Raw genomic sequence first — 17,133 nt, 5'->3', positions numbered from 1 at the left:
AACGCAATCATCATCGGGCCGGAGCTGTGGGCGTTGCTTTGCTTTCCGTCCGATGTGGTGGCCTGGGCCTTGGCCTAATACCCACCCAACCCAACCAAAACCAATCACCCACACACCATCATACCAGTAATCTACCTACGACCCATCTGCCCAGTTGCTGCCACCTCTGTGCTCATGTAGCTAGATCCACTCCGTTCCTTGGCGTTGGCGATTAGATTAGCCACGAGTAGCAGTACCAATCGGCCCGCCGCTCCCTGATCCATAATTGCGCCGGCACGTTCGGATTCAGACACAAGCATGCAGAGGCAGAGACATGGACGGAGAAAAGTCTCACCCCAACTGATTAGTGCATGCTGGCTGGCCGGCTGCCGATGCCTAACCTAACGCGGATATGCTTGCTTTGTTGCTGCTCCCACCAGCAGACACCCGGATTAAGCCGAGCCGAGCGACTGGATACGTACGAACCACTGGATCAAATTGTATACGGGATCAAAATCCAGAGGCGATGCACTCAGCAATTAACAACAACGGAGGGGGCGATCGAGTCGGCCAACTGGGACGATTAATTAACAGAACATTGTACTGCTAATCGCTGCTTATCTACTCGATAACAGAGAGAGAGAGAAGAAAAAGAAGATGGTGGCGATTGTTTTATCAACTGTTACAGCTGTCTTTTTTGACATTTGGAAAGACCGCCACTTGTGGCGTCCCCCGCTTCCCCTCCCTCCCTTGTTCTTATCCAGAACGACGTATTGAAAAATCCGGCCACCGACCCACCGACCACCGGCACCTCGCCGCCCTCACCGACGCGGCGGAGCTCGCTAGGGGGACAGGTGGACACGATTGAGTTGGTTGTGCTGAATCTGATTGATCATACGCCGGCTGGCCGCTCTCCGGAGACTAGCTGCATGGTCGACGGGTTGTGGATGACTGGAAGCAGCCGCTGCTTCTTCTCGCTGCTTGGCTGCTTCACTCGGCGTCGGAGGTGTCCGGGCTCGGCGCCTGGTTGAGATCCGGGTTCTTGGCGCGCCCGTTCCACGCCGTCCGCTGCTGCTTCACGTGGCGGTGCAGCTCCTCAGCGTGCGGCTCCGCGTGGTGGTGGTGTTGGTGGAGCCGCTGCCGCTCCCGGTGGTGCGCGGGCGCGGCGACCATGGTGGTCATGCCGGTCTGGAGCGCGTCCACGCGGGACCCGACCTCGATGGCCTTCTTCCGGATCGACGCGGCCGACAGCGCGCCGCCGCCGTCGCCCGGCTCCTCCCCTCCGGCCTCGGCGGCGGCCTCGGGCGACGACAGCGCCAGCGCGGAGATCTCGTCGGGGAAGTTGAGGCGCGCCGACCTGCCGCGCAGGTAGAAGACGGCCGTGTCGTAGGCGCGCGCGGCGGCGACGGGGGTGGCGTAGGACCCCAGCCAGATGCGCGTCCGCTTGTGCGGCTCGCGGATCTCCGCCACCCACTTGCCCCACTTGCGCATGCGCACGCCGCGGTACTGCTTCCGCGGCTGCTGCTGCTGCAGCGGCATCGCCATCGCCATGGGCATGGGCGGCGCCACGGCCACCGTCACGTTGTGCTCCTCCTTGGCCGCCACCGCCGCGACCGCAGCCGCCAGAGGCGCCATCGCCGCCGCCGCAGCCGACGCCGACCCCGCGGAGCCCTCGCTGGAAGACGACGAGCGGTACTCGCCCTGCTGCATGAGCGAAGCTGAGCTGCCTACCAACTACCTATGCTCCTATGCTGGCTAGCCGCCGGCCGCCGCCTCGGCTCCCCTCTCCCCTCCCTGCCGGCCGCGTGCCCAAAGGAGGAGTAGCTTTTGGTGTGCGGCAGCGGAGCTGGACTCTCTCTCTTCCCTCCCTCCGGTCCGGGCTATCTATCTATTTGCTGGGCGGTGGTATTTGTATTGGGATTTTGTGGGTGGGGGTATGGTTAGAGTTTGGTTGGGATAATCATAAACCGGGCGGGAGGGGGGAAGAGAGAAGAGGACATCGACGGCGGCGGCAGCAGCAGTGTACTCTACTGTGCTGTTTGGAAGGGAGCCTGGCCCGACCCGATCCGACCCAGCGCCACCCCTAATCGCTAGGTCCACCGCCTAACCTGCGTCCGGACGACACCCCAGAGGTCCATGCATATCCCTACATACATACACGTATTGGACCAGTAGTCCATCCGTATACGTACAATTCTCGCAGGCAACATCAATCGGTTCGGCTGTATTTGTACCTGTACTACATTCGGCACAGCTAGCGTCAACTCATGGCTACTTAATTCTGAAGCTGACATGGCCGATTAGTTACCTCAGGATTGGAATTTGTATTTGGTGGACAATTGCTTGCTCTGGCTGTGGAAACACCATCGTTGTTGTCGCTGGTCCAATCCAAGAAAAACATGAACGGTTCTTTCTCGTGGTAAGTTATATGATAGGATGATCGCAGCATCACAATCCATCCTTCTCTGTTGCTCACCAACCCTCGTGCCGTGCGCACTTGTCGCCACGCTGTAATTTTGTTGACCTCCGTTGCCGCTCTGGTTTCTTCCTGTCCAAGTTCCGTTCACATTTTTTGGGGTCAACAAGTAACCGCTTGAGTATACAATAAGGGCAAATTCTAGAAGAAATATGCATGTCTTATTACAAAACAGACCTGACTAGGCAATGACAAAGATTATCCTTACCCCCGCAGAAAGGAAAAAGGTGGTCCTTACGTTTTTTTGCACCATGCCATGCACATGATATGGCATTTTATTCATGTGACATGCAAGTCACTTAGGACGATAACAACATGCAAATGGAATGGCAAGCAGTGGTGATAATATCCTCGACAAGTAAAATTATGTGGCCGAAACTTTTAGAAAACAAACTAGAATTCCTAATAAGACCAATGACCACAAAGATGTATAATTCTTTAATTGAAAAAACAGCTACTCCCTCCGTCCCATAATATAAAAGCGTTTTTGACATTAGTGTCAAAAATGCTCTTATATTATGGGACAGAGGGAGTAGCTCTTTTGCCGTGAGTGTATCAACAGTTTCACTCACATTTTTGGTGAACAAGTAACGGATTCATTATTTATATGTGTATGTTTACCAACATCGAAAGCATCACGATCAATCCTATCCACCCATAATAACTAGGTCCAATGGTCCATGATTTAAATTGGTTTCCACGAAAGAATCATGATTATTTCGTAGTCATTGCACTGTTAATCCTGCTAAGACCCTAGTTTAATCGATTTGGCTATCCCCTTATTGGGAATAGAAGATTTGGAAGTCGACATTGATTGTTTCGAGATTATAGTCGTGAAGCTTATGGTGTCGTGGTGTGGAGCCGGGGCGGTAATAGACACACCGATACTGATGACAAGGTCGATGGTGCCTAGGAGGCTAGGAGTCTTGTCATTATATTCTAAAATTGGGGGACATTTATCTAAGTTTCTCCATTTCCCCGGTTGAAAATTATCACCTCCTACTTTGGTTGGATGCCACTGACGATGCTCAATCTTGTACTAGTTGGGATTTAAGAATAAGGTTCATAATAATGTGCGAAGGGGTTATCACATTTTGATGGAAGAAAACTTCGCACACCATGCCATGTGTTTTCCCTTCACTTGCCCTTGGGGTATGATTACAAGCATGCTACTAGTATGCAAAGCACACACTCACATTTCTTTTGAGTTAGAAGATACAAGAAAATCGAAGAAAAGTATATGGGTAGTGTATTGCTCTAACAATTCCACGGTTCGCTTAACCCACTCTTTTTGTCCTTTGGCTGATGTGGAGACTCCTTCGGGGAGCGTCGAGTGTCATCCCTAGATTCACCTCGGGGTGGTGAAGATGAGTTGTGCTAGGGTATGGGCCACTTCTTTCTATGCCATGCTCAAGGTGTCGGAGGTAGGTGAAACTACTCATGCACACATTAGCAAGTTATGTGGTGGTAGCTCCACTCCAATCGACATCGACGTCCATAGCAAGTTGGGTACTCTCCAACTAGATCTTGAGGAATTTGGTGGAGAGCCAGGCTTTTTCTTTCTCCTCAAATACTTGTTACCTACTCTTCATTCAGAACTATCCTACCACAAGAAGTCACGAGGCAAGTTAACATGAGTCGTAACAACAAAAGCCAATTTCCATCATGGTAGCCAAATATGGTAGGCAAACTTCCAATCTAAACCCTCGTTGACAAAATTGCTATACAAAATCGTTCAAGGCGGGGGACGGGGTGGTGTCCTCCGACCTAGTCGTAGCTCCGCCACTTTTCATTTCCACTGTCATGACTCCAGAAATGTGTGGCACAATTAAGAACATTATGTTACAAAGTACAACAGTAAATTGAAAAGTCCCTGTGTTATATCATTGATCATTAGGCACATGTGTTTGATCGGAAAAGCATTGAGCCTTTGACATGCGTACATGGTTTTCACCCAAACAGGATTTGTATTTGTCCTACTATTAGGCAAAGTGCGGTCTCCATGTACACGATTTCTAGCGTAACAAGAGATTAATTAGAAGCACACATATCCTACAAAAGAGTAAGTGCCAAGACAAAAATGACGTACAAGTGGGATGCCGTGCAGTGGTAATATCGTGCAAAACATCTAACTTGACGGGGCATCTTTTCTTCTTTTCTCTGAAGCGGTTATGAGTCCTAATAAATCAGGAATGATTGGATATTCTCGGGACGAAAACTTGAATCCGACGGCATGTAGTCGGCGGCCAATACTTTGCGGTGAGGTGATCTGCTTGCCGGTCCTGATAATTGCTTCCTTTTAGGTGAACTCGCCAGCCGCCCCCGAACGCGCATAATTGTGCATCAAATAGCTGGCGCCTGGCGCCCCGCCGACCCGCCGACCCGGCTCCCATAATCCAAAGCTAAATCATGCAAAATCTAAGCGTACGTACGTAGTACGTCCGATCGATCCACCCGGGCACACGTACACGTACCAAAAGACCCCGCCGACGTCGCGGCATCTTCCTCCCTTTTCCCTCCGGGAGCACGAGACCTCGCGGCATCGATCGCCGGTACTACACCGTGGCCCCCGGCCGTCGTCGTCGCGACGCGCCTACGTGTGCGTGCGCTGCTGCGAGCCGTTGCGGTGGAGACACGACGTGGCCGGCCGGCCGGCGCGCGCGCGGCGGGGCGCACGGCCTTGTCGCTTGCGCGGGCGGGCGCGCGCGCGCGCGAGCGCGTGGGCCTCGAGAGAGTTGGATTTGGACCACGCGCATGTAGAAGCGGATGCTGGCGCTACGGCCTAGGAGTAGGATGTTTGATCGATCGAGCTTGCTAGGCTATCTAGCTAGCCTAGGACAACAACGTGGTGGGGACTAGTACGCTACGCATGGCTATAGTGCTATGGCCGCTTTGCTTTGCCTGGATCGAGTGAGTTGTGTCCGGCTGGCTGGCTCGTGATGCCAGTAGGAGCAGGACCATAGCTTGGGGGGGATAGGATCCGCTGTTTGAAACCCCTCTTCGGGTCAAGAAAAGCCGGGGCGCATGCATCCATCCATGGAGATCAAAGGTGCCTTTCAGCTCCGTTTTGTCGTGCAACGGCACGCGGGAGGGAGGTACATGGAGATGCAGTCTTGTCCTACCTTCACTTTTGTGTGCGTGATTCACTCATAATGTTAGTCACCAAAAGGGTGATATACTTTTTATCAGGGCGTGTCTCTAGAAAATGTAAATTGTACTAATTGGTACTCTCTCGGCCTGGGTTCCTTATGCCCTTATTTGAATGAGGATTTTCGTACTATAATCTTTGTGACTTATAATTAATATTGTATCACTTAAATTTATGGTCAAATTTTGGTTCAAAATAAGAGGGGGTGACCAATAAACTCGGAATAAGCTTTTGTTTGTGCTAATGTCTCTACTAATCCTCGGCGTCTCTGATCACCCTACCTTTTCTATGCCATACACTCATTTTGCCCCACTTATACTTTGGTTCACGCGCCGTCACTGGCATGCTCTAAATAGATTTGAAGGATTCCGTGCTTGCATGTTTATGAATAGCTTATGACGTAACGGGCAAGTACTTTAACGTGGCCGGCAAGTGTCCTAGAGCGAGACAAAGCCCTCCCACGAAACTAGTCAGGCTAGACCGCTTATCTTATGCAATTCCGCACGAGATGATCGAGTTGGAGTCCAGGGAACAAAAGCTTAGGCAAACCAATCGTTGAGACGTTGAGTCAAGCACGGCATGAACCAGAACTCCGTGTTGATTAATTCCGCACTTTCTTGACTAATTCGATCGAGTACATCACCCTTCGGTCATCAACACGGATAATGGCATGCCCACGTTGCCGTCCTCGAACCCTAGCTAGCAGAAACGAGTGTGGGTGTCTCTTGGCGTACGCGTTGCACTTCTTTCTAATAAATAAATTGGCCAATGACTGGGGCGTCGGCCATACGCAGCACCGTACGTCTGGTGGACGTACCGGTTTGGCCAACCGCGCGCACCGGCACCGCACCGACATGGGGCGAGATGGAGATGTGGATGTGGATGGGGACGGAGCCGAGCGGTGTAGCGGGGGCGGCTAGCTTAGCTATGTAGGTGGCGAGGTGGCTGGCGTCGGGGCGGGGTGACGCGCGCCGACGCGGACGCGGACGCTTCCCTCCCCGTCCACGGCATCCCCCACTGCCCATCCACCCGTCTCATCCCCTCCCGTGCCCGGACAAGCCCGCGACGTCAACTTGCTTGCCAGCGACGGCATCGCCATTATCTATCGCCTGCTAATCATGCACCCTAATCACGTCCACCACCGCCTAATCCCGTCCCGTCGCCGCTTTCTATCCTGCCGCGCCGCACCGCATCTCCCTCGCCACGTCCGTCCGTCCCCGCCGCTGCGCCGTACCGCTCCGGTCGGTCTGGTAGGCGGCGGGGTCCAGGTGCGAGGCGTCCGTGTGACGGCGAGTCGGTGAGATCGGTTGGCGCGGTACGTTGCACGGGGGACGGGACGGACGGGCGTGATGCGACGGTGGCGGGCGGCGCGGGGGAAACGGAGGTCGGCGAGGCTGGGGCGGATAGGAACGCGACGTGTTGAAGCGAGATAGGGCGAGGAGGAATCCCGTCACGCGTGGGGCCCGGGATTGGCGACCTGGGACGGGAGTCGTCGTCACGGGGGAGTTGGGTGGGTGGTAGTAGTAGGCCTCTGCGTGTATTCGCCAACCGGTTCCGTGGACAAGGCCGGCCATGGGTCTGGGTCTGGGTCTAGCTAGGCGGAGTGAGTGGAGTTCTGGTAGAGATAGGGCAGCGGCCGCAGCGACTTCCGGTCCGTGAGTTTATGGCCGCCAAGCTGGCCGGCCGGCAGCCGCACGCGACCGGCCGGCGACCACCCCCACGGAGCATTTACCTACACCGAGCTCACGTTTTATCATACAAAACCAACAGTATACCGTCCACGGCTAACCAGTGCTGGTGCACTAATAGCACCAGAAAGACACCCCCTGGTGGGACATGTACTTGGTTTGTAGCGTTCGTTTGGATGATAGCGGCGGAATCAAGCGGATCTGTTGGTGTGAGTCGACACGGTTGTGGCCGGGCGCATAGAATACTGCTCCCTCCGGCCGTCAGCTTTACCATGTAGTAGTACTCTAGTTTTATCCAGCGGGGCGCCGGTCGGTCTGCGCTAATCAATACTACATGCTCCTGCAGATCGAGCTGTGGAGCTGTAGTAGGAGTACTACTCATTACATATTCTAATTGTACTGCCGCTTCCAATAACTAACGGACTGGGCAGGCGCAGCCAGTGCTCGATATGCTGGGTGCCGACGAACCGGCCCGCCAGCCCGCCAGCAGGCCACTTGCCCCTTAAAAAGGCGTTTGCCTGCACTGGCAATTGATAACAATTATGGTGGCCGGAGGCCCGGAGCAAGCGAGTGAGAAAGATGGATGGGTGCAAATATAGTGAGGATCACGTCCATATCCGGAGTTGTAATCTGGGCATTGGTTGTTACCGTCATGGGAAGTGGGGGTGGAGTCGGGTGAGGGAAGCAGGCGGGGCTGGCGACGGCGACGCGCGGGCCGGGGAGGAAACTGCAGCTAGTGGACGGGCCCCGCCGTCGTCGTTGCCATCTTATCCCTCTCTGCGTGTGACGCCCGATAAACAAATCCGCCGGGGGTGGAGTAACGAGGAATACAACGAGGCGTTCCTGTCGACCCTTATAAACAATCGGGGAATTGGAATTAATTTAGTGTTGCGTAATAATGCTACTGGGCTGCCGCTAATCATGATAGATTAAGAGGCGAATGATACGGATCGGTGGATAATGCTCGTGCTCTGGAATTCCACTGCCGACTCCGCCCGCCCGCCCGCCGGCCGGCGGTTGGACGGTTCCAGCGGGCATGCGTGCGTGCCGTGCCGGTCGATTATTTAAACGGGCCAGCCCAGCCCAGTGGGTGGCCGGAGGGGCGAGCGCAAGTTGCCGTGCGTGGCGTGGGGTGGCCGGTGGCCCCCGCCGCTCTCGGTCGGCGTGGCCGGCGCGTGCACACGCACTGCCGCCCCGCCCCCTGGCCCGTCCGGCTCCACGCCGAGCGACCCCTCGCTATCGGTCTCCAGTGTTCCGTTTCGTCGCCCACCCGCGCCGGTCGCTGCCACCCGCGCGCGCGCCGACAAGACAAGCGGCGCCCGGGACGGACCACCTACCCCGACCCCCGTTCCCCCTGCCTGCCTGCCGCGAATTCGGAAAAGAAATTCCCCATCCGCTCCGCTCTTTTGGACGCTTTCCGTTGGCGCTGGCGGCGTCGTCGGAGACGATCCGCTCGCGCCCGCCATGCGCTGGCAGGGAAAGAAAGCGGCGGGTCGGACCGGGGAAGGAAGCGGCACGGCTGGTTCCGGTTCCGATTCCGACTACGACCCTGGTGCTGCTGGTGTAGCTATAGCTGTAGGTAGTGGAGGCTGGCCGGATTTAGCGCTTTGGTGATACCGCCACCACTCGCAGCAGTACGACCGACCGACGTGATGATAGGCTCTTCCGGTTATATGTACGATCATCATGGCCGGCGGCACTGGCGACTCCGGAAAGGTGAAAAATAAAGGGTGCGTGTATCCCTGGGAACTCTGCAGTGAGTGAGCGAGTCAGTGATCAGATCATGCATGCGCGCCCTGCTCGCTGGTGCGCCAGCCCAGTGGCTGCCGGCGCCAAAAAAGCTCAGTCGATCCCGCCACCATGCCGGCCACCATTTCCTGGGAAGAAAATCGCACGCCGGATCAGATCGTGCTTCGTGCATGTGTATGTGATGGGACGGCGGGCGAGCGATTAAGCTCGCTAGTGACCCGTGCTCGTGGGAGTTATCGCTCTATCAAGAGGTGGGAGAGGGACATGCTCTACTCGAGCGTACGCTTGACTTTTCGACAGGAGTAGCATATACGTACCTTACGGTGGGCCCAGGTTCTGGTGGTGTGATAGTCGGCGGCGACATCACACCTGACAAGTGGTTCTTCTTTTTCCCTCTCCCAGCTGAGCTGATCTAATGATTGAGCATTTGCTTGGAAAGGAGGACACCCACTACGGTGCATGAACCAACGGCGCCGTGTGCCAGCGTGGCCGCCGCTCCCCTCTCCCCTCTCTGTGCTCGAGCAAATTGACCTCTCGTGCTTCGGAAAGGAGGTAGGTGATACATGCATGCACCGGTCGGGTCGGCGGCCGAGGACCACGCCACAGGGGACGCTCTCTCGTGCAGCCTCTTTCAAGCCGGGCTCAGTGGCTAAGTACGTACTACGTACGACACTGCACTAATGCGTTTCTTTCTTGTAGATACAGCAACCTTGCTGTTGCTGGGCGCGCGCAGGTCGGGCGTGATTCAAGGCTCACGGGGAGAGGCGACAAATGATCGACATGAATGTTTTCTGTTGCATGCTCCCTGCATCTGCATGCTACACTTCCACCGTGCGTACATTAGCAGGTTTCAATTATTATTTTGATTGATGAGAAATCCTGTTCTGTTCACTCGCCAGTAAGAGGCTACAAATTGAGTGTTCCTCGATGATGGTATGCCATCCTGTCAAATGCAAATGTGCAACCAGTTTCCAAACGTGGTAGACATCCAGAAAACTAATGCAAATCACTGCATGCATCTTGAGTGTTCTTTTTGGGTGTCAGTGGTAAAATCATTTTTTTTTTGAGGAATGCTCAAATCAAATGAAATGCTCTCCGACAGTGGCCCAGGTTAAGTTTGATAGATTAGCCTAATAGTCCCTTTGTTCCATAGCGCAGCGCGTATAGATTTTTTGACAAATCAAATCTCACGAACTTTGACCAAGTTTTGTAGAAAAAGCATTTAAATCTAGAGCACCTCTTTCCTCGCTCCGTGATATTTGACTGCAGCTCGCTCCGCTCCATGCTGCCAACTTTGCGGAGTTATCCTGTTCGAGTCGGCTCCACCTGCTCCAGGAGCGGAGTTGTGGACCAGAGGGACTCCGAACAGGCTCCTAGAGTGCCAAGCATTAGATTTATAAGATATAGTTTCATATTTTATATATTAAGTATTGTAGATATAAATAATTTTCTCTATAAACTTGGTGAAAGTGTGCAGATTTTAACTTTTAAAAAATCTGTATGCACTACATTATGGAACATAAGGAGTTATTATAGGCCTTGCTACATTTGCCGGCTAAGTTTGTTTAATTGCCCTTTTCTTTTAGATAAAGCCCAAGATATAAACACATAGAGAGCCCAATAGGAGTTTAACCTTACTATTTCTTTTTAGATTCTTTTTTGAGAATCAACTGTATTTTATTGACTTTATTGGGTTGTTACTAGGCAACATTGTGATATTTCCTACTTGACGCTAGTTACGCAAAATGCAAACACTGGTAAGCAGTGATGCGATTTGGCCTGGCTAATTTTCGCTATTCTGGCAACACGTACAAAGGTTTTAGGAAGGTTCCTTCCGGTATTGGGAACTTCTTGAAAGTTTCTTTGTTCTTTTTTTTCCTTTTCCTTTTCTCATTTTTTATTCTTCTTTCAAATTAATTTCATAGTTTGCAAAAAAATACACCTTTAATTTATAAATGTTAGCTTTCCTGTAAAATGTCTAAAAATATTCATGTTTTTATATTTTTAAAAATGTAAGGTCAAGTGATTAATAAAAATTTTGAACAAGTTTTAAGTAACGTCCAGGTTCTTAAAAGAATTAATTGACACACACTTAGTACAACTTTAGTGCAAAGTTGTACAGCTGTTTGTGAATCAATATGGATCGTAGGGAGTACAGAAGTTTCTGAAACATGTTCACATTTTTTGCAAAAAAATAATCTGAAAATTTCTAAGAATGTACATTTTTTAATATAAATATTTTTGATTTTTCTAGGGGGGAAATGACTTAAAAAAAGGAAATGCCACTAGAAATCTGAACGGAGAAAAACAATCTGGACAGTCACTATGCTCGGTCGAACAGTTTTTTTTAGGGGCGATCGAACCGCTACAGTTCCCAATATTAATGGGTTGGCCCACTCGCTCGCTCCTGTGTGGGAGCTCGACAATTTGACACACCGTAAAAATTGTAGCCTTGTCCTAACAATCGTGGCCTAGTTCCAATTACAGTTAAGCCAACAAGCTAGCAGTCTCATCCCTAATATCTCTACCCGTCAAAAAAATATCTCTACTGTTTATGTTCTATCAAAAGGGGGAAATGTTATATGCTCTAATGACAATAAAAACATGTCCAGCAATGAAACCATGTTATTTTTGGGAAAACCCTATTTGACGTCTGCTAGGTCAAAATATGAGGGCAAACACACAAGGTGCTCCCATGGACCGGGGGCCCATTAATGCGTTAAGTTTGTTCTCTTTATGTTCTGTTTTTTGTTTGTGGTTTTTTCCAAATTTTATTTCCTTTTTCTTTTTATATGTTATCTTTTTATATTTTGTCTTTCCGCTTTTATTTTCATTTTTAGAAAATTTTCTCACGAAGGTTGATTTTTCTTCATGAATTTGAAAAACTATTCATAAATTTAGAAAAAATTCACATGAGTTTTAGAAAAATAATTATGAAACTTCAAATATTCACTATGAAGCTTGATTTTTCTTGTACTTACCAATTTTCACATAAAGCCCAGGATGAACTCATACGATCCCGGCAGTGTAGTTCGACCTTACTTGATTGTTTCCGACACGTATCCTATTTGCCACCTTTAGCATTCGATACTATGTTATCCGGACACAGCCGAGATCACTAGTTAGAGGGTACTCCTCGCTCACAAAGGTCACTCCCACTCCTCTTGTGGTGACAAGTGTCGTCGCGTAGCTGACACTTGTCCCAACCTGGGAGTTTTGTGATTTTTTTCCATAGATTCATTTTTTGAAACATTCTTGAACCGTGTGTCTAAATGATAAACCGCTTTCATCATTGCATATCTTGTGCCGAGATCTTCAAAATTAGATCCCATGTTGATAGGTGTGCACGATTTTCTTTCCCGAAAACACCGGAAAAAATAAAACTAGAAAAAAATAAAAAAAAGGAAGGAAAAAAAAAGAAAACCAAAGGTAACTGCCTATTTCAATTCTTTGGGGAAGTATTTCTGTCCTGCACCGTGAAGCACACTTGTGCTTTTCCTTACAGGGGACCACGTGCGTGCTTTTCATGCGAAAGCACAATGCTCTTATGACAATAAAAACATGTCCATCAATGAAACCATGTTATTTTTGGGAAATCCCTATTTGACTCTGCTGGGTCAAAATATCAGGGCAAACACACAAGGTGCTCCCACGGACTGGGGGGCATTAATGCGTTAAGTTTGTTCTCTTTGTGTTCTGTTTTTTTGTTTGTGGTTTTTTCCAAATATAATTTCTTTTCTCTTTCTGTATGTTTTCTTTTTATATTTTGTTTTTCCGCTTTTATTTTCATTTTTAGAAAATGTTCTCACGACGGTTGATTTTTCTTCATGAATTTGAAAAGGTATTCATAAATTTAGAAAAATTCACATGAGTTTTAGAAAAATTTAATTATGAAACTTCAATTTTTCACTATGAAGCTTGATTTTTCTTGTACTTACCATTTTTCACATAAAGCCCAGAATGAATTCATACAATCCCGGCAGTGTAGTTTGACCTTACTTGATTGTTCCCGACACGTATCCTATTTGCCACCTTTAGCGTTCGATACTATGTTATCCGTACACGGCCGAGATCACTAGTTAGAGGGTACTCCTCACTCGCAAAGGTCACTCCCACTCCTGTTGTGGTGACAAGTGTCTCCGCATAGCTGACACTTGTCCCAACCTGGGAGTTTTGTGATTTTTTTTTTCCGTAGATTCAATTTTTAAAACATTCTATCTCTTGAACTGTGCGTCCAAATGATAAACCGTTTTCATCATGCATATGTTGTGTTGAGATCTTCGAAACTAGATCCCATTTTGATAGGTTTGCATGATTTTTCTTTCCCGAAAACACCGGAAAAAAATAAAAAATGAAAAATGAAGGAAAAAAAAGAAAACCGAAGCTAACTGCCTATTTCAATTCTTTGGGGAAGTATTTCTATCCTGCACCGTGAAGCACACTTGTGCTTTTCCCTTACAGGGGACCACATGCGTGCTTTTCATGCGAAAGCACCACTGTGGTTTTTTTTCGAACGATTTGCTTCATGTGCGAGAAAACACATAGAGAAAATCTATGAAAATCCAAAAAAAAACAAGTAAAAAACTTAAAAATACGTACTGAAAAAATGCGTTCCTACAGGGTGTGCCGAGCATACAACACGTGGTAAAGCTAGGACGCACCGCGGCTCAGCTGGAGCACCCCTTGCATGCGCACGCCGCGTAAGCATCCGAAGGAGTAGCATCTCTATTTATGCTTTCTTTATAATGAAAAAAATGACACAAAGTAGGGCATTTTGCCTTACTGTATTATGGTAAAAAAAGAAGTACCAGCTCATTCGTTACCCCGTACACTGCCAGAGCTATATCTCGCTCAGTGCAAGATATACCCTAGCCTCGCCTCAGTCCATTGGGGTCGTGTGCCGGCTCATTAGTGTAGCTTGTTTTTTCTTTTTCAATTTTTTGAACAACATTCTGGTGTTTTTCTTTGGGTTTTTTCACTTTTCCTTTTATTTTATTATTTTATTTCCTTAGCTATTCTTCGCAGTTTACTTCGTTCTATCTGTTTTTCATTACTAGCACATAATGTTTTGTGCAATCATAATGTCTTGTAGCACAGGATTCACTACGAAGAACATGCTGCAATGCAGCATCCTTTTACAAAATGAATATAAAAAATAGGATGCAATTTATCCACGTCCATATTTTCTTTGCGGGTATAATCTCCCACTAATTCCGTTTAAGTATAATCCTTCCTTTACTTACCATGACGTCCTCACCTGTTTTAGTCCGGAATCAAATCCTTCCTTTTCTAATTTAGTAGCCCCACCACAAGGAAGCCTATGGACCCTTCCTTTTAATTATCCTACCTTATTACCTCAAATCCTTCCTTTAATTAGCTCCATCTACTTGAATATTTTATTTATTAAGCCCACAATCGTTCTTTTAATTATTTCACCGGTTTATCTGTAATCTTACTTTAGTCAGCCACATCCATTTAATATCCTATTTAAACCCATAATTCTTCTTGACGCCACTTGTTTAACCGTCAGTTGGTTGATTCCTGAGGCCGCTTGTATATTTACTGGTGGGAAACCATTGTAAAAGAGCGAGGTAGGATTAGTAAATGTGAAAGATGCATAGCTTGTTGGTTTTTACATCAAAGAGCTAAACGCAGAGGTACTGCGTTCAATTCCATGATGTTGATTTATTTTGACCCAATTATTTTTCGCGGTCCCTATGAAATCCCATAGAAGGCCCATCAACGTACAAGTACATGGCCCAGATGGCTTACCGTGTGTACGAGCGGATCATACGAAACTTTATCGTGCGCTCATACCAAACGAAAATCAATGAAAAGGACCAAACCAAACCAAGAATACCTATTCCCTTTAATAGTAGGTATAGATATAGATATAGATATAGATTTTTGCAACTTTTTTTGTGATTTTTTTCTTGGTTCTATGCATGTCTACTTTTACACAATGTATGTTTGCAATTTACACGTGGAATATTTTTTGATACACGTTGAACCTTTTTCTTTGATCTACTTTTTTTTACATTTTCTTGAATATATGTTCAGCCGTTTCAGAATACACATTGACTATTTTTTAATGGCAATAAACATTTTTTAAAACTACAAGGTTTTTTCTTTTTTCTTTTATTTCTGTTTTAATCAACGTATGCCTATATTTTTCATAAAAATAAGGAACATTTTGTAAACAAGTTTAACATTTTGCAAACACATGATTAATATGTTTTAAAATACTTGTTTTTAGGTCTATTTTTTTGATATGTATTGTACATTTTGGTGTACATCTAAAACATTTTTTAATACATGTTTATCTTTTACTTTCAAAAACTTCATATTTTTTTAATACAAGTTGAAACGTTTTTTAATGGTATATAAGATATTTTTTAACAATGCTACATTTTGTAAATTTTATAAACATTTTTAAAAATGTGACGAACATTAAAGACATGAAACCTACATTATTTCTTATTGGTAAAATGTTTTTTTGTTACACATTTTTTTAGTATGTCACATACATTTTTTTGAAACACTTTGACACTTCAAAATGTCATAGACATTTTTCTTTATTGTCATCTACATTTTTATTTAAGCTAAAAGTTTTTTGACAGCTATAACATGGTTTAAAAATCGTGGGTTTTAATATTTTACTTAATTTATATTTTTCAGTATATGTATTTATAATACTTTCGAAAATAAGAACAAAATAAAAACGAACGAATGAAAACAAGAAAGAAAAAGGTTTTTCCCCAACCTTACCGCCGCCACGTGAAGACGACTAGGTAGGCGATCTTCTACCTCCGATCTACATCAGCCAGGGCTGGTCCCCTCTCCCTCTGACTGCTGCTCCGGCGGTAGGAGGGAGGGGGACCCTCTTCCTCCGCTCTGTAGTTAGAATTTCGTTTTTTAGGTCGTAGTGCGCCATTGGGACGGTGGGAGCGGCGCCCAGACGAATAAATCTGCCTTGGCTCCACTCCCACGGCGATGGTGTCCTTCATGGTGGCATCTTGGAGTTTCTGGTACCGACGGTGTTAGTGTTTATAGATGGTGTCGGCAAGGCGGCGGCTACCCCTTCAGGTCACAATGGAGCAGAGAAGTTTTGTCGTTCGGATAGGATTGTAAAAAAAATATGGGTTCAAGATTTCTGGGAGAAGCTGAGGGGAGGCCTGATTCTCAAGATTCCAGGAGAATCGGCCAAAAGAACTGGGCCAAAAACCAGAACCTGGAAGATGTATGTAGGCTACTGCCCAAGCCGCTCGCTAGGTCGCCACACGTGTGCGATTTGCCGACAATTTGATGCAAAATGGGTAGGGTTTCCCCTTTGAGACCAGAACGCCCACACGCTCCCTGCGTTGGTAACGGGCTAGGGAGCGTAAGCGCCGGTTTGCGCGGTAGGCGCTCGCGCGCGACGTGTAACTGGCCGGCTCAGCAAGTTGCCGAAAGGCAAAACGCAAAGGAAGAAAGCACAGGTTTTTTCAGCTGGATTGGGGATCGAAATCTGGCCCTAAACCGAATTCCACACACGTAAACAACTAAGCCAAGCTAAGTTTGTTGATTACTACAGGAAACAAATCTATTTGACCCTTATTTTAGTACAAACATGAAATATAGTTGCTATAAATTATTTGAATAAAGAAAATATAAATTTGAAAAAGCATTCACAATAACCATGAATTGAAAAAAATCAAGATTTTGAAAAAGGTTTGTACCAATTGAAAAAGTTCGCTAAAATGGAAAAGTTTGTGAATTTCAAAAAAGTTCATCGATGGTGAAAAAACTTTATCAAATTTGAAAAAATGCTCATCGAATTAAAAAAACCTTCATCAATTTTGTGAAAAAGTTCATTGGTTTCAAAATATTTATCGGTTTTTAAAAAGTTCATCGATTTTGAGAAAAAGTTCACCGGTTTCAAAAACAAATCATCAAATCCAAAAAACTTCATCGATTTATAAAAAGTTCATCAATTTATAAAAAGTTCATCAATTTTTAAATAAGTTTATCCATTCTGATATAATTTCACCAATTTTAAAACAAAGTTCATCGATCTTGGAAAAACTTCATTGATTGTTGAAAAAAAATCACGA

The 17,133-nt window shown here is 47.3% G+C and overlaps 1 protein-coding gene across 1 annotated transcript; it reads right to left on the bottom strand.

Moving 5' to 3' along the window:
• Positions 1–621: 621 nt before the first annotated feature.
• On the bottom strand, positions 622–1,964 carry LOC123054930 (ethylene-responsive transcription factor ERF008). The gene has a single exon (XM_044478807.1). The coding sequence runs from the start codon at positions 1,687–1,689 to the stop codon at positions 970–972; it is 720 nt and encodes a 239-aa protein (XP_044334742.1). The 5' UTR covers positions 1,690–1,964; the 3' UTR covers positions 622–969.
• Between the last annotated feature and the right edge of the window lie 15,169 nt (positions 1,965–17,133).

Source organism: Triticum aestivum, chromosome 2D, assembly GCF_018294505.1.
Source record: "Triticum aestivum cultivar Chinese Spring chromosome 2D, IWGSC CS RefSeq v2.1, whole genome shotgun sequence".
NCBI classification, from domain to species: domain Eukaryota; kingdom Viridiplantae; phylum Streptophyta; class Magnoliopsida; order Poales; family Poaceae; genus Triticum; species Triticum aestivum.
This window is presented reverse-complemented; position numbering and strand designations above follow the sequence as displayed.

Bases quoted from the DNA above. Each gene is read 5' to 3' on its own strand.
- LOC123054930 (XM_044478807.1), bottom strand. From the start codon at position 1,689: ATGCAGCAGGGCGAGTACCGCTCGTCGTCTTCCAGCGAGGGCTCCGCG.